The following is a 26,920-nucleotide window of genomic DNA, read 5'->3' on the forward strand; positions in this document are numbered from 1 at the left end:
CAAGTATTGCAATTTGTAACGGTCATCATCATGGTGGCGCATGAGGAGAAGGAGGAGCAGTCCAGCGATTATCCAAAGTCCAGAAGTGTGTACCCATGGGTGAGTGGAGGTACATGGCAAACTTTAAATTCCGCTCTCATTTGCTGGTGGTGTGGTGAAGTCTGGCCCAATCCAACCCTTGTTCATCTTGATCAGAGTCAGCCTGTCAGCATTTTCAGTTGACAGGCGGGTGCGTTTATCTGTAATGATTCCACCTGCGGCACTAAAAACACGCTCTGACAAAACGCTAGCAGCAGGGCAGGCCAGGACTTCCAAGGCGTAGAGAGCCAATTCATGCCACGTGTCCAGCTTGGATACCCAATAATTGTAAGGCACAGAGGAATGTCGGAGTACAGTTGTTCGATCTGCAAGGTACTCCTTCAGCATCTGGGCAAACTTAGGATTTCTTGTGGCACTACCCCGCACCTCAGGGGCTGTGGTACGTGAGGGGCTGAGAAAACTGTCCCACATCTTAAAGACTGTTCCCCTACCTCTGGCGGATTGGACTTGTGCCTCTCTCGGCTGTACGCCTCGGTTGTCCACTGATTCCTGACCTATGCCGCTAGCGTTTTGTGAGGGGAATGCTTTGCCTACTTCCGTGACTATGGCCTTCCGGAACTGCTGCATTTTGGTTGACCTCTCCTCCACGGGAATAAGAGACAAAAAGTTCTCCTTGTAGCGTGGGTCTAACAGTGTTACCAACCAGTAATGATTGTCGGCCAAGATGTTCTTAACGCGAGGGTCACGAGACAGGCAGCTTACCATAAAGTCAGCCATGTGCGCCAGACTCTTAACAGCCAGGACTTCAGTAGCCTGACCAACAAGATGACTGAACATGCTGTCCTCCTCCTCCTCCTCCTCATCTACCCTGTCCTCTGGCCAGCCACGCTGAACCGAGGATATGACTGGTGTGCATGTCATATCCTCAATTTGGCCGGAGAGTTGCTCCATGTCTTCATCCTCCTCCTCGTCATAGTCCTCCACTGCACGTTGTGATGAGACGAGGCTGGGCTGTGTGTTATCATCACCCACACCCACTACTGTTTCTTGCTGCAACTCATCGCGCTCCGCCTGCAATGCATCATGTTTGTTTTTCAGCAGAGACCGTTTTAGAAGGCAGAGTAGCGGTATGGTGACGCTAATAATGGCGTCATCACCACTCACCATCTTGGTGGAGTCCTCAAAGTTTTGGAGGATGGTACATAGGTCTGACATCCATCTCCACTCCTCAGGTGTTATGTGTGGAGTTTGACCCATTTCCCGACGGCTTAGGTGATGCAGGTACTCAACAACTGCCCTCTTCTGCTCACATATCCTGACCAACATGTGCAGAGTTGAATTCCAACGCGTGGGGACATCACACACCAGTCTGTGAGCCGGAAGATGCAAACTGCGCTGAAAGCCGGCAAGGCCGGCTGAAGCAGTAGGTGACTTTCGAAAATGTGCAGACAGGCGGCGAACTTTTACCAGCAGATCAGACAGCTCTGGGTATGACTTTAGAAACCGCTGAACCACGAGGTTGAGCACATGGGCCATGCATGGAACATGTGTCAGCTGGCCTCGCCTCAAAGCCGCCACCAGGTTCCGGCCATTGTCACACACGACCTTTCCTGGCTTTAGGTTCAGAGGTGTGAGCCAGTGATCTGCCTGCTGTTTCAGAGCTGTCCACAGCTCTTCTGCATTGTGGGGTTTGTCACCTATGCAGATTAGCTTCAGCACAGCCTGTTGCCGCTTCGCCGAGGCAGTGCTGCAGTGCTTCCAGCTTGTGACTGGTGTGGAGGGTACAGTGGATGAGGATGCGCAGGAGGAGGAGGAGGCTGAAGAGCATGACATTCCGGAGCTGTAGAGTGTGGGTGAAACACTGACTGAGGTAGGGCCTGCAAACCTTGGTGTGGGAAGGACGTGTTCCGTCCCTCGCTCAGACTGGGTCCCAGCTTCCACAATATTAACCCAGTGTGCCGTCAACGAGATGTAGCGGCCTTGCCCACAAGCACTTGTCCACGTGTCTGTGGTTAGGTGGACCTTGGGTGAAACAGCGTTGTTCAGGGCACGTGTGATGTTTTGTGACACGTGGTTATGCAACGCGGGGACGGCACACCGGGAGAAATAGTGGCGGCTGGGGACCGAGTAACGTGGGACAGCTGCCGCCATCAGGTCACGGAATGCTTCTGTCTCCACCAGCCTAAAAGGCAACATTTCCAGCGCAAGCAGTCGCGAAATGTTAGCATTTAGAACTGTGGCATGTGGGGTGTTGGCAGTGTATTTGCGCCTGCGTTCAAAGGTTTGCTGAATGGATAACTGAGCGCTGCGCTGGGACAAGGACGTGCTTGATGATGGTGTTCTTTCTGCGTAGGCAACTGCAGGTGCAGGAGTGGAGGAGGCTTGTTCGCAGGCAGCATGGACAGGGGATTGGCTCGCATGCACAACCAGCGAAGACGTAGCAGTGACATCAGCAAGCACTGCTCCTCGACTCTGTTGTACTTCCCACAAAGTCGGGTGCTTGGCTGACATGTACCTGATCATGCTGGTGGTGGTCAGGCTGCTAGTTTTGGTACCCCTGCTGATGCTGGCACGGCAGGTGTTGCAAATGGCCTTTTTTGAATCATCTGGATCCAACTTAAAAAACTGCCAGACTCGGGAAGACCTAACATTTGTACAGGCACCTTGTGTCGTCGTGTTGTTCCGGGGAATGGTTGCCTGACTTCTGCCTGGGGCCACCACCCTGCTTCTTACTGCCTGTTGTGATGCTACGCCTCCCTCCCCCTGTGCACTGCTGTCCTCGCTCTGCATATCCTCCTGCCAGGTTGGGTCAGTTACTGGATCATCCACCACGTCGTCTTCCTCTTCCGCACCCTGCTCCTCCTCCTGACTTCCTGACAATTGTGTCTCATCATCGTCCACCACTTGTTGAGACACGTTGCCAACTTCGTGAGAACGTGGCTGCTCAAATATTTGGCCATCTGTACAGACGATCTCCTCATGACCCACTTCAATATGAGCTGGCGAGAGGCCAGAATGTGTGAATGGAAACGTGAACAGCTCTTCCGAGTGTCCAAGTGTGGGATCATTAATGTCGTGTACTCAGCCTGGTGGTAGGAAGGAGGATCAGGTTCAGAAATGTGCGGTGCAGTATCACGGCTACTGACACTTGACCGTGTGGAAGACAGAGTGTTTGTGGTGGTGCCAATCTGACTGGAAGCATTATCTGCTATCCAACTAACAACCTGTTGACACTGGTCTTGGTTCAAGAGCGGTGTACTGCTGCGGTCCCCAAGAATTTGGGACAGGACGTGCGAGCGACTAGATGTGGCCCTTTGTTGTGGCGAAATTAGAGCTTGCCCACGACCTCGGCCTCTGCCTGCACCACCATCATGTCCACTTCCTTGTTCCTTGCCAATGCCCTTGCGCATTTTGCAATGCTGTGCACTGCTGACGTGTATATTCACTACTTGTGCGTTATATCAAAGTTTGTGGAAATTGCACACAAGTGCACCTGTACGCTGCCACCAACAGGCACACACGTGCGGTTTTAAAAACCAAGCACGGACGCAATAAGAACCTAACAGGTTTTTTTGGGGAGCGACAATTACAGACAAGTCAGACACTATCTGGACTGTTTTACACTGTGTACACCAGCCCCAGATATGATGAAGGCTGGTATACGGTCACCACTACCCTGCCTGCCTGCATGCCTGTATACTGGTACAATAGTCCTGACAAGGACTCTTCTGGTCACTAGCCTGTATTCGGACCTGGCTATACCCTGCCTGTATATAGCAACAATAGTCCTGAGAAGGACTCTGCTACTGTACTCCGACCTGGCTATACCCTGCCTGCCTGTATACAACTAGAATAGTCCTGAGAAGGACTTTTGGTCACACTGTTTGCAGCCCTGCAACTGAAAAAGCTATAAAGGGCCGCAAAGCTTTCCCTGAATCAGCGACACTCTCCCTGCACTGACTGTCTGGATAGCTGTGAGCAGAGCACAGCGCGCCGGCCGGTATAAAGGCTCGGTCACGCTGTGCAGGCCGGCCAATCACTGCAATTCCACAACTAACAGGGCTGTGGCATTGCAGTGGTCTGCCAGCCAATCCCTGCATGAGGGCTGGCTCTCAAAAGAGCGCCAACATGCAGAAATGAAGACCACGAGTACAGCACGAGTATCGCGAGATTACTCGGTCCCCGCCGAGCAGCCCGAGTACAGCGATACTTGTGCGAGTACCGAGTAGTTACAAGCATGCTCGCTCATCACTATTGATTACTGCTTTACACACTCTTGGCATTCTCTTGATGAGATTCAAGAGGTAGTCACTGGAAATGGTCTTCCAACAGTCTTGAAGGAGTTCCCAGAGATGCTTAGCACTTGTTGGCCTTTTTGCCTTCACTCTGCGGTCCAGCTCACCCCAAACAATCTTCATTGGGTTCAGGTCTGGTGACTGTGGAGGCCAGGTCATCTGGCGTAGCACCCCATCACTCTCCTTCTTAGTCAAATAGCTCTTACACAGCCTGGACGTGTGTTTGGGGTCATTGTCCTCTTGAAAAATAAATGATAGTCCAACTAAACGCAAATCGGATGAAATAGCATGCCACTGCAAGATGCTGTGGTAGCCATGCTGGTTCAGTATGCCTTCAATTTTGTATAAATCCCCAACAGTGTCACCAATAAATCACCCCCACACCATCACACCTCCTCCTCCATGCTTCACAGTGGGAACCAGGCATGTAGAGTCCATCCGGTCACCTTTCTGCGTTGCACAAAGACATGGTGGTTGGATCCAAAGATCTCAAATTTAGACTCATCAGACCAAAGCCAGATTGACACTGGTCTAATGTTCATTCCTTGTGTTCTTTAGCCCAAACAAGTCTCTTCTGCTTGTTGTCTGTCCTTAGCAGTGGTTTCCTAGCAGCTATTTTACCATGAAGGCCTGCTGCATAAAGTCTTTTCTTAAAAGTTGTTCTAGAGATATGTCTGCTGCTAGAACTCTGTGTGGCATTGACCTGGTCTCTAATCTGAGATGCTGTTAACCTGCAATTTCTAAGGCTGGTGACTCGGATAAACTTATCCTCTGCAGCAGAGGTGACTCTTGGTCTTCCTTTCCTGGGGCGGTCCTCATGTGAGCCAGTTTCTTTGTAGTGTTATATGGTTTTTGCCACTGCACTTGGGGATACTTTCAAAGTTTTCCCAATTTTTCGGACTGAATGACCTTCATTTCTTAAAGTAATGACGGCCACTCGTTTTTCTTTACTTAGCTGCTTTTTTCTTGCCATAATACAAATTCTAACAGTCTATTCAGTAGGACTATCAGCTGTGTATTCACCAGACTTCTGCACAACACAACTGATGGTCTCAACCCCATTTATAAGGCAAAAAATCCCACTTATTAAACCTGACAAGGCACACCTGTGAAGTGAAAACCATTTCCGGTGACTACCTCTTGAAGCTCATCAAGAGAATGCCAAGAGTGTGCAAAGCAGTAATCAAAGCAAAAGATGGCTACTTTGAAGAACCTAGAATATAAGACATATTTTCAGCTGTTTCACACTTTTTTGTTAAGTATCTCATTCCACATGTGTTAATTCATAGTTTTGGTGCCTTTAATGTGAATCTACAATTTTCAGAGTCATGAAAATAAAGAAAACTCTTTGAATGAGAAGGTGTATCCAAATTTTGGTCTTTACTGTACTGTGTATATATATATATATATATATATATATATATATATATATATATGCGTCTTAGGTTGTGAAGGTGTTAAAGATGATGCATTAGCACTCTACACTGTGCATAACGGCAGAGTTTACAGAGAGGTTATCAGATGATTTCTGACTAATAGCACAATAGCAGAAATGGATACATTACTTAAACACATGCCTCTGTGGGTGAAATAGAGTTAAAGTCCATTTAGTTTTCAAGATTATCCTATAAACACTCAGAATCTATAAGTGTAAACAGACTGCCCCTCATTTGATAACCAAGCAAAATGCTCATTTCATGGGTGAAATCATCTTTTGTGCAGAGCAACAGATCATTGTTCTCGGTAGCATACTGTACAGAGAATAGTGACAAGCTATGCACAGTGAACAATCTATTACACATCAATAAAGGGGTATTCTCTTCTCCAAGATCTTATCCCAATATGTATTAGGCATAATAATAATAAATAATAATAGCAAATACCACCAATTAGAAATATACTATAGTTCTTCTGATATAGCCATGTCTATTACCTCATGTGCAGGGCATTGCAGTTAAGTTATCCATGTTTACGACCACTAGCAACTTAGGGTACCTTCACACTTTAGCGACGCAGCAACGATCCGACCAGCGATCTGACCTGGTCAGGATCGCTGCTGCGTCGCTACATGGTCGCTGGTGAGCTGTCAAACAGGCAGATCTCACCAGCGACCAGTGACCAGCCCCCAGCCAGCAGCGACGTGCAAGCGACGCTGCGCTTGCACGGAGCCGGCCTCTGGAAGCTGAGGACACTGGTAGCTAAGATAAACATCGGGTATGGTTACCCGATGTTTACCTTAGTTACCAGCGCACACCACTTCGCTTAGCGTGTGCAGGGAGCAGGAGCCGGCACTGGCAGCGTGAGAGCTGCGGAGGCTGGTAACGAAGGTAAATATCGAGTAACCACCTTGGTTACCCGATGTTTACCTTGGTTACAGCTTACCACAGGCTGTCAGACGCCGGCTCCTGCTCCCTGGACATTCAGGATTGTTGCTCTCTCGCTGTCACACACAGCGATGTGTGCTTATCAGCGGTAGAGCAACAATAAAAAAAACAAACCAGGGCTGTGTGTAACGAGCAGCGATCTCACAGCAGGGGCCATATCGCTGCTTAGTGTCACACACAGCGAGATCGCTAATGAGGTCACAAAAAACTTGACTCAGCAGCGATCTCAGTAGCGATCTCGCTGTGTGTGAAGTATCCCTAACTGTGACTGTAAAAGTGGACATGACCATGGATACCTAAGCTGCAATGCCTTGCCCATTAGGTAAGAGACATGGCTATATGAGGAGAACTGTACTACATTTCGAAGTGGAGGCATTTGCTATGATTATTACACACACACTACATGCTGGGATAGGATTTGGGATTTGGGATACCCTTTTAAATCTACATCTGAAGAGTGATCTCTCTGTGTAAACAAGGTATTAAATGACCACCGATCTTGCCGCTGGTTGGTTCTTCTAAATTAACCTTGAGAAATAGTTAGAATTGTTTTTTCCCCACCTGAATGTTGATCACTTACAGTGAGATTAGTTTTAAAAAGCACAGACCTCTGTCTCCTTCATAAATGTAACAATGAAAGATTTTGGATGATGACTTTGAGTTATCCAAATAATATTGAGGAATTACTTTAATCAGTGTGTCTGAAATTCTTTAATCAGATCTTTCCACAGCATAGGTCTTAATGGCGATCATGTATAATAGAAGATGTGCAGTTTATTAGGATTTTCAGCTGTTATTGAAAAGCACCTCAAACTCCCAAAGTTGGAAAACGTTTTCCCTATTGTTAAACCTGCTACCACATAACAAGCAATTCATAATTGTATACAGATATATATTTATATATTTGAGAACTGTTCTTAATATTATTCCCCAATATCCAGTTGAAATTGAACATCTTAAAGGTAACCGGTCAAGTGTAAAAATGCTATAAACTAGAAGATACGTGGTAAATCTGCAGGTTAATAACATATGAAACCTGCCCAGCTTCTGCACAATAAATCCCACTGCCAAGAGGAAATTAATTTTATGCCTCCCGGCAGCTTTCGAGTTTTAGTCATGGGGTTGGCACCAGTACAGGTTCAGTCACCACTCTGTTTAAGGAGAGTTACCGGGCCCCCCACACTAACTGAGGGCCGCTCAGCAATAGAACCTGCTGTCCAGCAGCACGGGGAGCCGCTGCACTCCATACACAGAATAGTAACTGAACCCACGCTGGCGCCGTCCCCGTGACTGAGGATTAAAGTTACTTTCCTTCCGGGAATGGGGTTTGATGTGTTGGTGCTGGGCAGGGTTATTGCTATTAACTTGCAGATTACCATATCTGCAGGTTAATAGGGTTTTTACACGTGACAGGTTCTCTCTAGGAACAACTATTTATTTTAAAGTAAAACTGGTTTTATAATATACAATGTTTTTGTGAAAAGATACAGTATAGTAATCAGTTAGGAAAACTGGATTTACTCATTCAGTAGACAAGCGAATGCCGTATTTCTTTATATGAAGCCACATCTTAGTAAAACATTTACAAGGCAGAAGGTGGTGGTTGCATCAGAAGATTTTAGGCTTCTTCTTCCTTTTTCTTGGGTTTCGGAGGTGGCGGAGGTTCTTCATCATCTTCATCTTCATCATCTTCACTAGGGCCACACAATCGATCATAGAGTACAACACAGACACCAGTTAACCATGCTACTACTGTGCCAGAGCCAAAGATGACAAATCCCACCAGCATTAGGAAGAGGTAGTCTCTCTCATACAAGTTAGTGTAACACATTAGATTAATATGTTTTTCTGTCTCTGTTAGCTGCTCCCCATGAATTTGTACAGGAGTTGTACATGTCATGTTTTCTTCATCTGCAAAAATTCAAGAAAAGAATATGTCAGAGTCAAATGTACTGTGGTCTAAGTTTAAAAGAAAATTGTGAGCATTATTATTAAACGTATAAGAAAATGGAGAACACTTCTGAATATGAAGAGGCAGATCACAATGGCTCAACAGACATTTGCTTTGACTGTCAAAAAGATTTTTCAAGGTAAAATGTTATTATACAATAAAAACTTTTGCATTTACAAAATCTCTGCTTGCACAGGTAATAAAGGCAATCTAAAAACAACCCTCATTAAGAAGGGTAATTGGGTGTTCCCTTACACAAAGTGATGGCCTACTCCTATTGTATACAGGTGTGGATTGACAGATAAGATCTATCTGCCATTTCTTTTTAGAGGCAACATCACTGAACTGCTATATTTTATGTCAACTCCACAGGAATAAAAGGGTTTGTCCAAGCTTGGGGCTGAAGCCTGATGTCACTTTATGGGACTGCAAACATGTGACTCCTCAATACAAGCACAGTGCACACTGTCAGGTTTCTCTGGAGCCTGAAGCAGGAGGTCATGTGAACACAAGTATGCGATTTGCAGATTTCCGACCACATTCTAACTAGATTTGTCCAGTCTTGCTAAATTCACTTGTATTGAGCGAGGACGTGCATATCTAGTCGGCTTGTGGCCGCATGACTGCAGATTGCTTGCTAGTGGTCATACGCCTCTTTGCTCCTGACAGTGCACATGTAACGCCCTGGCCTATCAGGTCATCACAGGGTATTGTAAAATCTGCCCTTCTGTACAGTATCCACCTCCTTCTTGGTTAAGGGTCCCTAACCTTTGGTGTTGCCAAGAACAAGCTAAATCAAAATCCTAGAAACACTCTGCACCGCACCCACCAGTGGACAGCCTGAGTGGAATAGGGTCGCACACTTGGGGGTTGGTTAAGGGGAGGTCAGGAGTGTCAGGAGCAGGACAGTGTAGTGTTGGAGGTGAAAGTGAGAGGAGGTCAGGAGCTGGGCTCCTTGGAACTACTAGGTGGCAGACGTTGGTCTGAGCCTGGTAGGAGCTGGACCCCGGTCACAAGGGGATCGTGACAAGGGGTACGGACTGTCGAGGAGGACAGCCGGCGGCCTTGTGCCATCACCGGGCAGGGGCAAGGGCATGATGGGGTACGTGGACCCTAAGTCAGGGAGTAGCTTCAGGAATCCTGACAATTTAGGAGCACCTGATGAAGCTCACTTGATGAGCGACACGCGTTGGGTATGGGGGGTTCACCAGACTTCTGATTGCTACCTTGCTCACTTAGGCTCTTAACAGTGATGTACTTCTGTTATGGTGGGTTATTTCATTTGTGCAATTATCCAGCTGTGCCATTATATGTGTATGTTTTTGCATATAATGAGACCATGTTGGCGCTCTTTTGAGAGCCAGCCCTCATGCAGGGATTGGCTGGCAGACCACTGCAATGCCACAGCCCTGTTAGTTGTGGAATTGCAGTGATTGGCCGGCCTGCACAGCGTGACCGAGCCTTTATACCGGCCGGCGCGCTGTGCTCTGCTCACAGCTATCCAGACAGTCAGTGCAGGGAGAGTGTCGCTGATTCAGGGAAAGCTTTGCGGCCCTTTATAGCTTTTTCAGTTGCAGGGCTGCAAACAGTGTGACCAAAAGTCCTTCTCAGGACTATTCTAGTTGTATACAGGCAGGCAGGGTATAGCCAGGTCGGAGTACAGTAGCAGAGTCCTTCTCAGGACTATTGTTGCTATATACAGGCAGGGTATAGCCAGGTCTGAATACAGGCTAGTGACCAGAAGAGTCCTTGTCAGGACTATTGTACCAGTATACAGGCAGGCAGGCAGGGTAGTGGTGACCGTATACCAGCCTTCATCATATCTGGGGCTGGTGTACACAGTGTAAAACAGTCCAGATAGTGTCTGACTTGTCTGTAATTGTCGCTCCCCAAAAAAACCTGTTAGGTTCTTATTGCGTCCGTGCTTGGTTTTTAAAACCGCACGTGTGTGCCTGTTGGTGGCAGCGTACAGGTGCACTTGTGTGCAATTTCCACAAACTTTGATATAACGCACAAGTAGTGAATATACACGTCAGCAGTGCACAGCATTGCAAAATGCGCAAGGGCATTGGCAAGGAACAAGGAAGTGGACGTGATGGTGGTGCAGGCAGAGGCCGAGGTCGTGGGCAAGCTCTAATTTCGCCACAACAAAGGGCCACATCTAGTCGCTCGCACGTCCTGTCCCAAATTCTTGGGGACCGCAGCAGTACACCGCTCTTGAACCAAGACCAGTGTCAACAGGTTGTTAGTTGGATAGCAGATAATGCTTCCAGTCAGATTGGCACCACCACAAACACTCTGTCTTCCACACGGTCAAGTGTCAGTAGCCGTGATACTGCACCGCACATTTCTGAACCTGATCCTCCTTCCTACCACCAGGCTGAGTACACGTCCTCCTCGGACATTAATGATCCCACACTTGGACACTCGGAAGAGCTGTTCACGTTTCCATTCACACATTCTGGCCTCTCGCCAGCTCATATTGAAGTGGGTCATGAGGAGATCGTCTGTACAGATGGCCAAATATTTGAGCAGCCACGTTCTCACGAAGTTGGCAACGTGTCTCAACAAGTGGTGGACGATGATGAGACACAATTGTCAGGAAGTCAGGAGGAGGAGCAGGGTGCGGAAGAGGAAGACGACGTGGTGGATGATCCAGTAACTGACCCAACCTGGCAGGAGGATATGCAGAGCGAGGACAGCAGTGCACAGGGGGAGGGAGGCGTAGCATCACAACAGGCAGTAAGAAGAAGGGTGGTGGCCCCAGGCAGAAGTCAGGCAACCGTTCCCCGGAACAACACGACGACACAAGGTGCCTGTACAAATGTTAGGTCTTCCCGAGTCTGGCAGTTTTTTAAGTTGGATCCAGATGATTCAAAAAAGGCCATTTGCAACACCTGCCGTGCCAGCATCAGCAGGGGTACCAAAACTAGCAGCCTGACCACCACCAGCATGATCAGGCACATGTCAGCCAAGCACCCGACTTTGTGGGAAGTACAACAGAGTCGAGGAGCAGTGCTTGCTGATGTCACTGCTACGTCTTCGCTGGTTGTGCATGCGAGCCAATCTCCTGTCCATGCTGCCTGCGAACAAGCCTCCTCCACTCCTGCACCTGCAGTTGCCTACGCAGAAAGAACACCATCATCAAGCACGTCCTTGTCCCAGCGCAGCGCTCAGTTATCCATTCAGCAAACCTTTGAACGCAGGCGCAAATACACTGCCAACACCCCACATGCCACAGTTCTAAATGCTAACATTTCGCGACTGCTTGCGCTGGAAATGTTGCCTTTTAGGCTGGTGGAGACAGAAGCATTCCGTGACCTGATGGCGGCAGCTGTCCCACGTTACTCGGTCCCCAGCCGCCACTATTTCTCCCGGTGTGCCGTCCCCGCGTTGCATAACCACGTGTCACAAAACATCACACGTGCCCTGAACAACGCTGTTTCACCCAAGGTCCACCTAACCACAGACACGTGGACAAGTGCTTGTGGGCAAGGCCGCTACATCTCGTTGACGGCACACTGGGTTAATATTGTGGAAGCTGGGACCCAGTCTGAGCGAGGGACGGAACACGTCCTTCCCACACCAAGGTTTGCAGGCCCTACCTCAGTCAGTGTTTCACCCACACTCTACAGCTCCGGAATGTCATGCTCTTCAGCCTCCTCCTCCTCCTGCGCATCCTCATCCACTGTACCCTCCACACCAGTCACAAGCTGGAAGCACTACAGCACTGCCTCGGCGAAGCGGCAACAGGCTGTGCTGAAGCTAATCTGCATAGGTGACAAACCCCACAATGCAGAAGAGCTGTGGACAGCTCTGAAACAGCAGGCAGATCACTGGCTCACACCTCTGAACCTAAAGCCAGGAAAGGTCGTGTGTGACAATGGCCGGAACCTGGTGGCGGCTTTGAGGCGAGGCCAGCTGACACATGTTCCATGCGTGGCCCATGTGCTCAACCTCGTGGTTCAGCGGTTTCTAAAGTCATACCCAGAGCTGTCTGATCTGCTGGTAAAAGTTCGCCGCCTGTCTGCACATTTTCGAAAGTCACCTACTGCTTCAGCCGGCCTTGCCGGCTTTCAGCGCAGTTTGCATCTTCCGGCTCACAGACTGGTGTGTGATGTCCCCACGCGTTGGAATTCAACTCTGCACATGTTGGTCAGGATATGTGAGCAGAAGAGGGCAGTTGTTGAGTACCTGCATCACCTAAGCCGTCGGGAAATGGGTCAAACTCCACACATAACACCTGAGGAGTGGAGATGGATGTCAGACCTATGTACCATCCTCCAAAACTTTGAGGACTCCACCAAGATGGTGAGTGGTGATGACGCCATTATTAGCGTCACCATACCGCTACTCTGCCTTCTAAAACGGTCTCTGCTGAAAAACAAACATGATGCATTGCAGGCGGAGCGCGATGAGTTGCAGCAAGAAACAGTAGTGGGTGTGGGTGATAACACACAGCCCAGCCTCGTCTCATCACAACGTGCAGTGGAGGACTATGACGAGGAGGAGGATGAAGACATGGAGCAACTCTCCGGCCAAATTGAGGATATGACATGCACACCAGTCATATCCTCGGTTCAGCGTGGCTGGCCAGAGGACAGGGTAGATGAGGAGGCGGAGGAGGAGGAGGAGGAGGAGGACAGCATGTTCAGTCATCTTGTTGGTCAGGCTACTGAAGTCCTGGCTGTTAAGAGTCTGGCGCACATGGCTGACTTTATGGTAAGCTGCCTGTCTCGTGACCCTCGCGTTAAGAACATCTTGGCCGACAATCATTACTGGTTGGTAACACTGTTAGACCCACGCTACAAGGAGAACTTTTTGTCTCTTATTCCCGTGGAGGAGAGGTCAACCAAAATGCAGCAGTTCCGGAAGGCCATAGTCACGGAAGTAGGCAAAGCATTCCCCTCACAAAACGCTAGCGGCATAGGTCAGGAATCAGTGGACAACCGAGGCGTACAGCCGAGAGAGGCACAAGTCCAATCCGCCAGAGGTAGGGGAACAGTCTTTAAGATGTGGGACAGTTTTCTCAGCCCCTCACGTACCACAGCCCCTGAGGTGCGGGGTAGTGCCACAAGAAATCCTAAGTTTGCCCAGATGCTGAAGGAGTACCTTGCAGATCGAACAACTGTACTCCGACATTCCTCTGTGCCTTACAATTATTGGGTATCCAAGCTGGACACGTGGCATGAATTGGCTCTCTACGCCTTGGAAGTCCTGGCCTGCCCTGCTGCTAGCGTTTTGTCAGAGCGTGTTTTTAGTGCCGCAGGTGGAATCATTACAGATAAACGCACCCGCCTGTCAACTGAAAATGCTGACAGGCTGACTCTGATCAAGATGAACAAGGGTTGGATTGGGCCAGACTTCACCACACCACCAGCAAATGAGAGCGGAATTTAAAGTTTGCCATGTACCTCCACTCACCCATGGGTACACACTTCTGGACTTTGGATAATCGCTGGACTGCTCCTCCTTCTCCTCATGCGCCACCATGATGATGACCGTTACAAATTGCAATACTTAGGCCTTTGTTTCAGGTATACCCCCAGTGGTAAATTTTTTCGCCCATTCTTTGCAGAATGGACATTACAACGACAGGAGACCCGCTCCTTTGCAATGGGAACAATGTTTTGAGGCCCTCATGCACGTCTCTACCCAGGGACAACGTGGAGCCTCCCAATTTTTGGCTGCCCTGCCTAAGGGCTATACTATAATACACCCACTTCCTGACAATGGACACTTAATGTTTTGAGGCCCTCATGCACGTCTCTACCCAGGGACAACGTGGAGCCTCCCAATTTTTGGCTGCCCTGCCTAAGGGCTATACTACAATAGACCCACTTCCTTACAATGGGCACTTCAGGTTTACAGGCCATCATGCACGTCTCAATCCAGGGACAATGTGGAGCCTCCCAATTTTTGGCTGCCCTGCCTAAGGGCTATACTACAATAGACCCACTTCCTTACAATGGGCACTTCAGGTTTACAGGCCATCATGCACGTCTCTATCCAGGGACAATGTGGAGCCTCCCAATTTTTGGCTGCCCTGCCTAAGGGCTATACTATAATACACCCACTTCCTGACAATGGGCACTTCAGGTTTACAGGCCATCATGCACGTCTCTATCCAGGGACAATGTGGAGTCTCCCAATTTTTGGCTGCCCTGCCTAAGGGCTATACTACAATAGACCCACTTCCTTACAATGGGCACTTCAGGTTTACAGGCCATCATGCACGTCTCTATCCAGGGACAACGTGGAGCCTCCCAATTTTTGGCTGCCCTGGCAAAGGGCTATACTAAAATAGACCCACTTCCTTACAATGGGCACTTCAGGTTTACAGGCCATCATGCACGTCTCTATCCAGGGACAATGTGGAGCCTCCCAATTTTTGGCTGCCCTGCCTAAGGGCTATACTATAATACACCCACTTCCTGACAATGGACACTTAATGTTTTGAGGCCCTCATGCACGTCTCTACCCAGGGACAACGTGGAGCCTCCCAATTTTTGGCTGCCCTGCCTAAGGGCTATACTACAATAGACCCACTTCCTTACAATGGGCACTTCAGGTTTACAGGCCCTCATGCACGTCTGTATGCAGGGGCATTGGTGAACCTCACAATTTTGGACTGCCCTGGCAAAGGAAAATACTACAAAGACTCACTTCCTCAAAATGGGCACATTAGACTCAAGAGGCCTTCATGTACGTCTCTTCTCAGGGACATCGGAGTGCCACACAATGTTTTCACGTAAAATCTTTCATGTATTAATCTCAAAAAGTAACATACACCAGCTCTATCTCACTATTGGGTATGTGCCCTTAACATTTCCGCCATGAAAAATCATTTTGGGGTCATTTTGGAAGGTTTTCTGGTGAGTCCGTAAAAATGGCGTAAAACGCGGACAAAATTGTTCACAGCTGTGACTTTTCAGTGATAAATGCTTCAAGGGGTCTTCCCCATGCTGTTGCCATGTCATTTGAGCACTCTTCTGAGACTTTTGTGACATTTTTAGGGTTTCTCCATGCTGCCGGGGGGTCATTTCACAAAAATACTCGGGTCTCCCATAGGAGAACATTGGGCTCGTTGCTCGGCCCGAGTACACGAGTATCTTGGGAGGCTCGGCCCGAGCTTCGAGCACCCGAGCTTTTTAGTACTCGCTCATCACTAGTAGGGACTGGAGAAATCCAGTGGGACGGGTACGGGATGTCTTGGCTCGAGCACAAGTTTCACAGGCCAGGACGTATTCCTTACAGTCCTTTGCTATGGTTGGCCACCAAAAGCTCCTAGTTACAAGTCGGAGGGTATTGCCTATACCAGGGTGACCTGCAAGGACAGAATTATGGGACTCCTGAAGTACCCATAGACGAAGTGGGGGAGCGACAAACAGTTTACGGTCAGGAGTGGTTTCAGGGGCCTGGTCTTGGGCATCACGGATTTGTGCTATCAAATATATGGATACCGATGATACCACAATGCCCTTACCTAAAATAGGGATTGGTTTGATGTTGTCTGACTGAGAGGGACAGAAGCTACGGGAAAGTGCATCAGCTCTTGTGTTCTTGGTACCGGGCCGAAACGTCACCACAAAATCAAATCTGGAGAAGAACAATGCCCACCTAGCTTGCCTAGGATTGAGTCTCTTAGCAGATTCCAGATAGGTGAGGTTCTTGTGGTCTGTGAGAACTGTGACCTTATGTTTGGCACCCTCGAGGAAGTGGCGCCATTCCTCGAAGGCCCATTTAATGGCCAACAGCTCACGATTACCAATATCATAGTTTGTCTCGGTGGGGGAAAATTTGCGGGAAAAGAAGGCACAAGGACGAAGTTGAGTGAGAGACGGAGTACCTTGTGATAGCACCGCCCTCACTCCAACTTCGGATGCATCAACTTCTACAATAAACGGATGCATGAGGTCAGGCTGAACCAGAATCGGGTCTGAGGAAAAACATTCTTTTAATGTAGAGAAGGCATGGATCGCCTCTGGCTTCCAATTTACCACATCAGCCCCCTTTTTAGTCAAATCAGTGAGGGGTTTGGCAATCTTGGAAAAATCCCTAATAAATTTGCGATAGTAATTTGCAAACCCAAGGAAATGCTGCAAGGCTTTCAGAGACTTGGGTTGCACCCACTCCCTAATCGGCTGTAGCTTAGAGGGATCCATGCAGAAGCCTCCTACAGACAATATATAACCCAGGAAATTAACCTTATCAACAAAAAAAAACCCACATTTTTCATACTTAGCAAATAGGGAGTTCTCCCTGAGTCTCTGGAGTACAGTGTGGACATTTTTGACATGTGACTTAGCATCAGGAGAATAAATCAGGATGTCATTCAGATAGACCACCACATATTGACCACAGATATCCCTGAAAATGTCATTGACAAAGGCCTGAAAGACTGCCGGCGCATTACTTAACCCAAACGGCATTACCAAGTATTCATAGTGTCCCTCTGGAGTGTTAAATGCCGTTTTTCATTCATCCCCTTCTCTGATGAGGATTAGGTTATATGCACCCCTGAGATCCAGCTTAGTGAAGTATCGGGCTCCTGTGAGCTGGTTAAAGAGATCGGGAATCAGTGGCAGAGGGTACTGATTCTTTACAGTAATGGCATTAAGTTCACGGTAGTCAATACACGGTCTGAGGCCACCATCTTTTTTCTCTACAAAAAAGAATCCAGCGCCGACTGGTGACCTGGATGGTCTAATAAACCCTCTCTGCAGACTGTCTGCTATATAATCTTTCATGGCCTGACGTTCTGGACCAGAAAGATTATAAATCCTACCCTTGGGGAGTCAGGAATTGGAGACCAAATCTATGGGGCAGTCATATTCTCTGTGTGGAGGTAATTTTTCAGAGTCAGAAACAGAGAACACATCAGCAAAATCCCTTAATGCATGAGGTATAAGGACAGGTTCAGCTTTAGTCAGGTTAACAGATAAAGACATACACGTCTCCTGACACTCAGGGCTCCAGCGCACATTCTCACCCTGGTGCCAGTCTATGACAGGGTTATGTTGCGCAGCCATGGCATACCCAATACCACTGCTGCTGTCAGGTTCTCAAGAACAAAAAATGACACTGATTCTACATGCAGAGCCCCCACAAGCATGGAGATCTCTGGAGTTACAAAAGTAACCACACCCTGAGTGAGAGGGGTATTATCAATTGCAGAGATTTTAATGGGAGAGTTCAGTCTCAGCAAAGGCAAACCCAGCTCTCTTACTACATCAGAGCTTATGAAATTAGCCGCAGACCCACAATCAGTAAAAGCCTGTAGCCACACAGCTTTTCCCTGGTAAGACAATGAGACAGGTAACATTAACTTCATAGGGTCTGCAGGGAGTACCTGGGCACCTGAGTGAGTATCCTGGGGCTCAATCAGGTGCGGTTGCTGCTCTGGAGGCGATTGTCCCTGAGATCCAGGCTCTCCATGATGGTCTCCCCAACGTGATCTGCTCCCTTGATGTCGACGGGACTCTGGACATGATGAGGAAGGGGCTGCAGAAGCTTGGACCTGGGCAGACTGGAGCTCTTGCACCTGCTGTGCAAGTCCTTGCACCAAGCCAGACAGGGTCAGCACCTGGTCCATCACAGCTTGGAGAGGTTCCATTTTTTTTTTTGTCTGTGTTAGTGGGCCAGTGATAATGTAATGCCTGATAGGAGCACAGACTCAGACTGGCTGTAAGGGGAATCTAGTGAAAAGCCGCTCACAAAGCAGGACCCCAAGAACTCTGCAACCCTTCAACCCCTGTGCAGGGATTTGGATTTACACAGAGCCTCAGAGATCACTACCTGTGGTAGACTGTAGTCCGTGGTTGTCAGGCAGGGTAAAAATCCAGGAGATGCAAAACAGGAACAGAATCAGCAGGCAAGGGCGTAGTAAGGAGACAAAGCAGGGGTCAAATCCGGAACTGGCAGCAAGGTACAAAAACGACAGGTAGGAGGGTAGTCGAACACAAGCAAGGTCAGCGCACAGGAATCACAATACAAACAGCACATGAGCCAGGAGAACAGAACTATCACTGGCAGTGATCATGTGACAGGAGAGGGAATAAGAAGGGTGTGGTGTCTTCCCATAGGCTGCAGGTGAATGTTGGCCACTTCAGCCAGGAGACACACGCCAACTACAGTCAGCCAGTGGTACTGCAGGTTCCAGGGAAACCCTGCCTAGTGGATGAGCGGAGCCTGTGCTCCGCAGAGCCACGGGCACCGACTCCTCTCCCATCACCACCACTATCCATGGTGGGAACATGGCGTCGTCTGGTGATCGGAGCAGAAGTCGCAGGAGCGGACTCCGGTGGGGACGTGACACTGTGCTCCGCAGAACCACGGGCACCGACTCCTCTCCCATCACCAGCACTATCCATGGTGGGAACATGGCGTCGTCTGGCGATCGGAGCAGAAGTCGCAGGAGCGGACTCTGATGGGGACGTGACATAGAGTCCCTTTAACCCCTTCGCCATCGGGCCTGAAAACGCCTTTCTGACCAGGTCATTCTTTACAATTCTGACCATTGTCAATTTATGAGATTACAACTCTGGAATGCTTTAATGAATCCTGGTGATTCTGCCATTGTTTTTCATGTCCATTGTACTTTATCATAGTTGTAAATTTAGACAATATTTTTTGCGTTTATTTGTGAAAAGATCGGAAATTGGGTAAAAAGTTTGAAAAATTCGCAATTTTCAAATTTTGAAATTTTATGCCCATAAATCTGAGTTATGTCACACAAAATAGTTACTAAATAACATTTACCAAGTGTCTACTTTGCATCAGCCCAATTTTTGAAACATGATTTCTTTGTGTTAGAAAGTTAGAAGGGGTCAAAGTTCATCAGCAATTTCTAATTTTTTCATCAAAATTTGCAAAACCATTTTTTAGGGATCACATCACATTTGAAAGAACTGAAGTCCTCAGTGGTTGATACCTTTTAATGGCTAACTAAAAAGATGGTAATAATAGCAAGCTTTCGAGACTACTCAGGTCTCTTCTTCAGGCTCAATATAACACAATATCTGAAGAGTCACATATTTATACACAACAGGACATAGAATGGGGCAATAAATAAAACAAGTTATGTCAAGCAGAACTATCAGTATGGCAAGGGGACAAACTGTTGTGGCCATAAATATTGCTGCAGTTCAGTGTGAAAGTTTTATTGTCCTCTCATTAGGGTCTGGTCCAGGGCTGTGATGCTCCCGGATGGTCTGAGGAGCACATCTCTTAATTGATGTAAAAAGACATGAATCCATGTGACACATTCATTCCTGCTCTGAATGTGTCAAAGGTCATCATAAGTTTGTACTCCCATAGTCTCCTATCTCTCTGGGACTTGAAGTTTCCTTTCAATGCCAGCAATTTAATGTCCATGATGCTGTGGTCTTGCTTACAAAAATGTTTGGCCACAGGTAGATCTATTCTTTTTTCCTTAATTGTGTGGCGGTGAGAATTCATTCTTGTCCTGAGCTGTTGTCCTGTCTCACCTACAGACACGGGGGCATCACAGCCCTGGACCAGACCCTAATGAGAGGAAAATAAAACTTTCACACTGAACTGCAGCAATGTTTATGGCCACAACAGTTTGTCCCCTTGCCATACTGATAGTTCTGCTAAAAGTTATTGTGCAGTTTCTCCTGAGTATGCAGATACCTCATATGTGGTGGAACTAAATTGTTTGCGCACATGGCAGGGCTCAGAAGGAAAGGAGCGCCATTCAAATTTTTGTAAGCAAGTTTAGCTGGACTCATTAGTGGACATGTCGTATTTGGAGAGCTTTAGAGGTGCCTAAACAGTGCAGCGACCCCATTTTGGAAACTAGACCCCTCAAGGAATTTATCTAGATGTTTGGTGAGCACTTTGAACCCTCTCGGCTTCACAGAAATTTATAAAGTTGAGCTCTGAAAATATTTTTTTTTTTTAAACAAAATTGTAAGTTCAACCAGATAGCTTTTTTCACAAAGGTATAAGGAAAAAATGCAGCAAAAAATTATTGTGCAATTTCTCCTGAGTACGCTGATATCTCATATGAGGTGGAAATCAATTGTTTGGGTGCACAGCATGGCTCAGAAGGGAAGGAGCTCCATTTGAATTTTTGAAGGCAAAATTAGCTGGAATTATTAGCAGACTAGGGGGTTTGGAGACCCCCTGAGGTGCTTAAACAGTAGAGCTCCCCCACAAGTGACCCCATTTTAGAAACTAGACCCCTCAAGGAATTTATCTAGTTGTTTGGTGAGCACCTTGAATCCCCGGGGGTTTGACAGAAGTTTATGACTTTGAGTCATTAAAATATATATATATTTTTTACTACAAAATTGTTACTACATCCAGATAGCTTTTTTTGTACAAGTGTATAAGGAAAAATGCACTATAAAATGTATGGTGCAATTTTTCTTGACTACATGGATACCTTATATGTGGTGGAAATCATTTGTATGAGTGCACAGCAGGGCTCAGAATCGAAGGAGCGCCATTTGAATGTTTGAAAGCAAAATTAGCTGGAATCTTTAGAGGACGCCATGTCGCATTTGGAGACCCTCTGAGGTGCCTACACAGTGGCGCTCCACCACAAGTGACCCCATTTTGGAAACTAGGCCAATTAATTTATCTAGATGTTTGGTGAGCACTGTGAACCCCCGGAGGATTCACAAAAGTTTATAATGTTTAACTGTGAAAACAAAAAAATAAATTTTTGCCACAAAATTGTTACTTCAACCAAATAGCTTTTCACAAGGGTATAAGGAAAAAGTGCATCATAAAATTTATTGTACAATTTCTCCTAAGTATGCCGGTTCCTCATATGGGATAGAAATCAATTGTTTGGGAGCATGGCAGGGCTCAGAAGGAAAGAAGCGTCATTTGAGTTTTTGAAAGCAAAATTAGCTGGACTCATTAGCGAACACCATGTCGCATTTGGAGACCCCTTGATGTGCCTAAACAGTGGAGCTCCTCCACAAATGACAGCATTTTGGAAACTAGACCACGCAAGGAATTTCTTTAGATGTTTGGTGAGCACCTTGAACCCTTAGCGGCTTCACAGAAGTTTATAACATTGAGCTGGGAAAATACAAAAATAAAAAAATACCACAAAATTGTTTCTTCAACCAAATAGCTTTTCTTTTCACAAGGTTATCTGGAAAAAATGCACCATAAAATTAATTGTACAATTTCTACTGAGTATGCTGATACCTCATATGTGGTGGAAATCAACTGTTTGGGTGCACATCAGAGCTTGGAAGGAAAAGAGCGCCGTTTGAGTGCAAAATTGGCTGGAATGATTAGTGGATGCCATGTCGCGTTTGTAGAGCCCCTAATGTGCATCAATAATAGAGCTCCAGCACAAGTTACCCCAATTTGGAAACTAGACCCCTCAGGGAATGTATCTAGATGGTTGATGAGCAACTGGAACCCATAGGGATTCACAGAATTTTAGAATGTTGAGTTGTAAAAATGATAAAATACATTTTAAACCTCAAAAATTTTGCATTAAGGCTAAGTGTTTTAAATTCACTCGGGTAACGGGAAATAATTGAAATATGCAATTTGTTGTGCAATTTCTCCTGAGTATGCCAGTACTCTATTTGTAGTCAAAAACTACTTTTGAGTCACAGTACAAAGTGAAGAAGGGAATGAGCGCCGTATTGGAGTGCAGATTTACTTGGAATGGTGTGGGGGTGCCGTGTCACATTGACAGAACCCCTGAGGTGCCAGAACAGCAAAACCCACCTCAAGTAACCTCATTTTACAAACTTTACAAACTGCACCCCTCAATTAATTCATCCAGGGGTGCAGTGAGCATATTAACACTATAGGTGCGTCACAAAATTTTATACTATTGGGCGATGAGCAAAAAATAATTACATTTTTACCACTAAAATGTTGTTTTACCTCCAGATTTTCAATTTTCACAAGGGAAATAGGTGAAAAAAGGCCCCACCCATAATGTTCATGTATTTGTCAGTGGGCAAACTTACAAAATCAGTAAGGGATCAAATAATCATTTCGTTCATTGTGTCAGAGTTGCAGCAGCGGCTCTGATACTTCGCCTCACACACCATGCTGGATGCATGGTGTGTGAGGTAATCCATAGCTCAGTAACTCGGGGTCATCACTGGGACAACCCTGGGTTACCATTGTAGCGTCACCGTGATCGCATTACAGGGGCCCAATTGCCACGGAGCGGTAAATGATTCCTCTCCCTGCTTACTGAATGCTGTGATCGCATTGATCGCAGCATTTAGGGGGTTCATCTGCTTATAGCGGCACTGGGACTGCTCCTGGCAGTGAGAGCCAGGTCCCAGCTGTATGATCAGCCGGTGATCTGGTGGCAATCGTGGGAGTACAGTGCAGGAACCCCTGCAATCGCCAATACGTACTGGTACATCATTGGTCATTAAGTCACCTAAAAATATGACGTACCAGTATGTCATTGGTTGTGAAAGGGTTAAGCATACCTCCCAACCGTCGCAGATTCTGCAGGACTATCCTGATTGGCTCAGTCCTCCAATTCACTGATCTTGTCCCGGCTCCTCCCCCTCTCAGTGGAGTATAAAAATGAAATATTCTACTCTGGTTTCATTGTAACTTGAGCTCATGAACTATTTGGCTATAGACAGCAGATCTACCATTGAGCCACTGCCTAGACTGAGAGGTACAGGTGGTTTTGGTAATCTTGTCCTGTATTGCAGGCTGAGAACCCAGAAGCAAATTATTCAGCTACATAGAGATAAACTGTAAATATATCCATATTAGGAATGATCGAATACTGTCACGCTCCTCAGCTCCCGTGCCACGCTGCCCGGCTCCCTTGCCACGCTCCCCGGCTCCCGTGTCACGCTCCCGGCTCCCGTGCCACGCTCCCCGGCTCCCGTGCCACGCTCCCCGGCTCCCGTGTCACGCTCCTCGGGCCTCCACTCCACAGCCTCCTTGCCTCGTCTCCCTCACCTGCGTCCTCCAGGCGTCCTGGTCCCCGCTCCCGGCACCCTTCCGCGACCCTGAGCCCGCTGCCGGGCACTCCTGCTTCTTGTGTACCGCTTCCTGCCCTGGCTTCTGTCACCCGGGCCTCGCGCATGCTCGTTAGGGCACGCGCGCGGTCATTGACCCTTTCTTAAAGGGCCAGCGTCCACTGACAGGATATTACACACACAGGTACAGGGTATAAAGGGGTTTCCTTTCCAAGTGGGCGGGGCCTGTTCTTCGTGTTTAGTAAGCTAGGAGTCAGGTCCCCCTGTGCCTTGTCCCGTACTGACTTATCTGTCTTGTAGAGCCGCTCCTGCCTCGCCAACCGGTCCTGACGGTTGTAGAACTCCGGACGGTGACTGTCCGCCATCTCATCAGTCCCTACCGTCTCCGATCCCTGGATCCGTGTGGTGACCGACCTCCTCGCTCAGCTGGTTCCGGATTCTGCCTGACATCATCCCGGCCTCCGAACCTGAGCCTCGTCACCCGGACTACCTTCAGAGACTCTGTTGTCCCAGGGACTTCTTCACTCCGGTCCTCTGAACGGACTGTCCTGCTACCCGTAGTGCTCCGGCTACCGGGCACCTTGCCCTCGGTGGGGTGCTCAGTCCAGTGGATCCACCTCCTAGGTCTACCCGTCCTCCTCGTCCTAACAGCAAGAACAGGCCATGGATCCCGCTGAAGCACTAGCGTCCCAGCTGGCCGGATTGCAGCAGGAACTCGGACGACAACGCGAGACCCAATCCCGCATGCTAGCCTTCATGACCTCAGTGGACATCCGCCTAAATACGCTGCAAGCAACAGCCACGTCCCTGGCATCACAGTCCACGTCCACAGCTCCCATGGGAGCTTCCTCAGAAGCCTCTAAACTCCACTTGGCCTCTCCGCCCCGGTATGCCGAAGATCCTAAGACCTGCAGAGGATTCTTGAATCAGTGCTCCCTAAACTTTAAGCTGCTTCCGCATCTGTTTGCCTCTGACCAAGCCAAGGTGGCTTTTGTGATGTCCCATCTAGAGGGTGAGGCACTGGCCTGGATGAACCCCTTGTGGGAGAAGGAGGACCCTGTAACCACTAACATCCAGGAATTCCTGCAGGCTTTTTGAACCACCTTTGACGAACCCGGATGTGCCACCGCGTCCGCCTCATCACTCCTCAGGCTACGTCAGGGGACCTTGACGGTGGGTCAATATGCCATCCGCTTCCGCACCTTGGCCTCAGAATTAGGGTGGAACAATGAGGCCCTAACCGCCGCCTTCTGGGAAGGACTCTCCGGTCGTATTAAGGACGAGCTGGCAGGCTGCGATGTTCCTTCCACCCTGGATGCCCTGATCGCTCTAGCCACCCGCGTGGACCTCCGCTTTCAGGAACGATCCAAAGAGGTGTCCCGCAAGAGACATCCGATACGGCACTCCACTCCTCCGCAGAAGCCCGCCGTTCCTCAGTCGGCGTCATCTGGCGTCTCTGTCCACGAGCCCATGCAGATTGACCGTTTGAGGCAGTCCGAGCAACGCCGAGCAGAACGGCTCGCCAAGGGCCTCTGCTTCTACTGCGGAGAGGGCATACACCTGCTACGTTCCTGTCCAGAGAGGCCGGGAAACTCCAAAGCCTAGGGTTGGTAGGAGAGGCCACCCTAGGTACTGGGACTCTCTCAGACCCGGTTACGTGGACTGTTCAAGTGACAGCGGGAGAGATGCGGTTCACGGCAGAAGCGTACCTCGATTCCGGGGCAGCAGGCAATTTCATCCAGCAGGCTACAGTGGACAAGTAGCAGGTGCCCGTCATTCCACTCGACAAACCTCTCGTGATTGCCTCTGTAGATGGGAGACCCCTCTCTGACACCATCTCGTGGATCACCAAGCCTGTAGAACTACGTATCGGTGCCCTGCACACCGAGAAAATCACTCTCTGTGTCCTCCCGCGCATGTCTCATCAAATCCTGCTGGTACTCCCCTGGTTACGGACACATGAACCGTCGGTCAGCTGGCGTGCTGGCGAAATTACCCGATGGGGTCCCTCTTGCCACGGAAACTGCCTGAAGTCCATACAGCCCATCTGACGACCTCCGGTCCCGGAGTCCCTACCAGGACTGCCTTCGGCCTATTGGTCCTTCGCGGACGTTTTTGATAAAAAAAGAGTCAGAGGTACTGCCGCCACATCGTCCTTATGACTGTGCCATCGACCTACTGCCGGGAACCACACCACCTCGAGGACGGATATATCCTTTGTCCCCTGCTGAAACAAGGGCCATGTCGTGCTACATCACTGAGAACCTGGCAAGGGGATTCATCCGGAGATCCTCCTCTCCTGCTAGAGCAGGCTTCTTCTTCGTTAAGAAAAAAGAGGGCAACCTGCGCCCCTGCGTTTACTACCGGGGATTGAACCAAATCACTGTAAAGAATAAATACCCCCTGCCGCTCATCCCCGAATTGTTTGATCGGCTTAGAGGAGCTCGTGTGTTCACCAAGTTGGATCTTCGTGGTGCCTACAACCTGGTCCGCATCCGCTCTGGGGCCAAATGGAAGACCGCATTCAACACTCGCGATGGGCACTACGAGTATTGTGTGATGCCCTTCGGACTGTGTAACGCACCGGCAGTCTTTCAAGAACTAGTGAACGACGTGTTCCGGGACCTTCTCTACGTCTGTGTGGTGGTATATCTGGATGACATCCTGGTCTTCTTTCCGGACCTACAGACCCACAGAGAGAACGTGCAGCTGGCACTACAAAGGCTTAGAGAGAATCGCCTGTACGCCAAGTACGAGAAGTGTGTCTTTGAACAGTCGTCTCTTCCCTTCCTGGGTTACGTAATCTCCGATACCGGCCTGCAGATGGACCCAGAGAAGGTCTCTTCCATCCTCAATTGGCCCCCTCCTTCCGGACTGAAGGCGATTCAACGTTTCCTTGGCTTTGCGAACTATTACCGTCAGTTCATCCCTCACTTCTCTGTCCTGACTGCGTCTCTCTCTGCCTTGACCAAGAAGGGGGCTAATCCGAAGGACTGATCACCTGCGGCCGACGCCGCGTTTGGCTCCCTGAAGTGGGCATTTGCTTCCTCTCCTGTGCTCCATCGTCCTGAGTTAAACCGACAGTTCAACTTGGAGGTGGATGCCTCCTCCTCTGGGGCCGGGGCAGTGCTCATGCAGAAGTCCTCCACCGGGAAGATGGTCACTTGCGGATTCTTCTCCAAGAGCTTCTCGGCGCCTGAACGCAACTACACCATCGGTGATCGAGAGCTATTAGCAGTCAAGCTGGCTCTGGAAGAATGGCGCTACCTCCTGGAGGGAGCAGTG

The 26,920-nt window shown here is 48.5% G+C and overlaps 1 protein-coding gene across 1 annotated transcript in view; it reads right to left on the bottom strand.

Moving 5' to 3' along the window:
* Positions 1-7,496: 7,496 nt before the first annotated feature.
* LRRC52 (leucine rich repeat containing 52) overlaps positions 7,497-26,920 on the bottom strand; it is a 441,852-nt gene continuing 422,428 nt past the window's right edge. Inside the window, exon 2 of the mRNA XM_075321978.1 lies at positions 7,497-8,629. Coding sequence (XP_075178093.1) covers positions 8,337-8,629 — 293 coding nt within the window. The 3' untranslated portion in view covers positions 7,497-8,336. The remainder of the gene's footprint in view (positions 8,630-26,920) is intronic.

The sequence above is a fragment of the Anomaloglossus baeobatrachus genome, chromosome 8 (assembly GCF_048569485.1).
Source record: "Anomaloglossus baeobatrachus isolate aAnoBae1 chromosome 8, aAnoBae1.hap1, whole genome shotgun sequence".
Lineage (NCBI taxonomy): Eukaryota > Metazoa > Chordata > Amphibia > Anura > Aromobatidae > Anomaloglossus > Anomaloglossus baeobatrachus.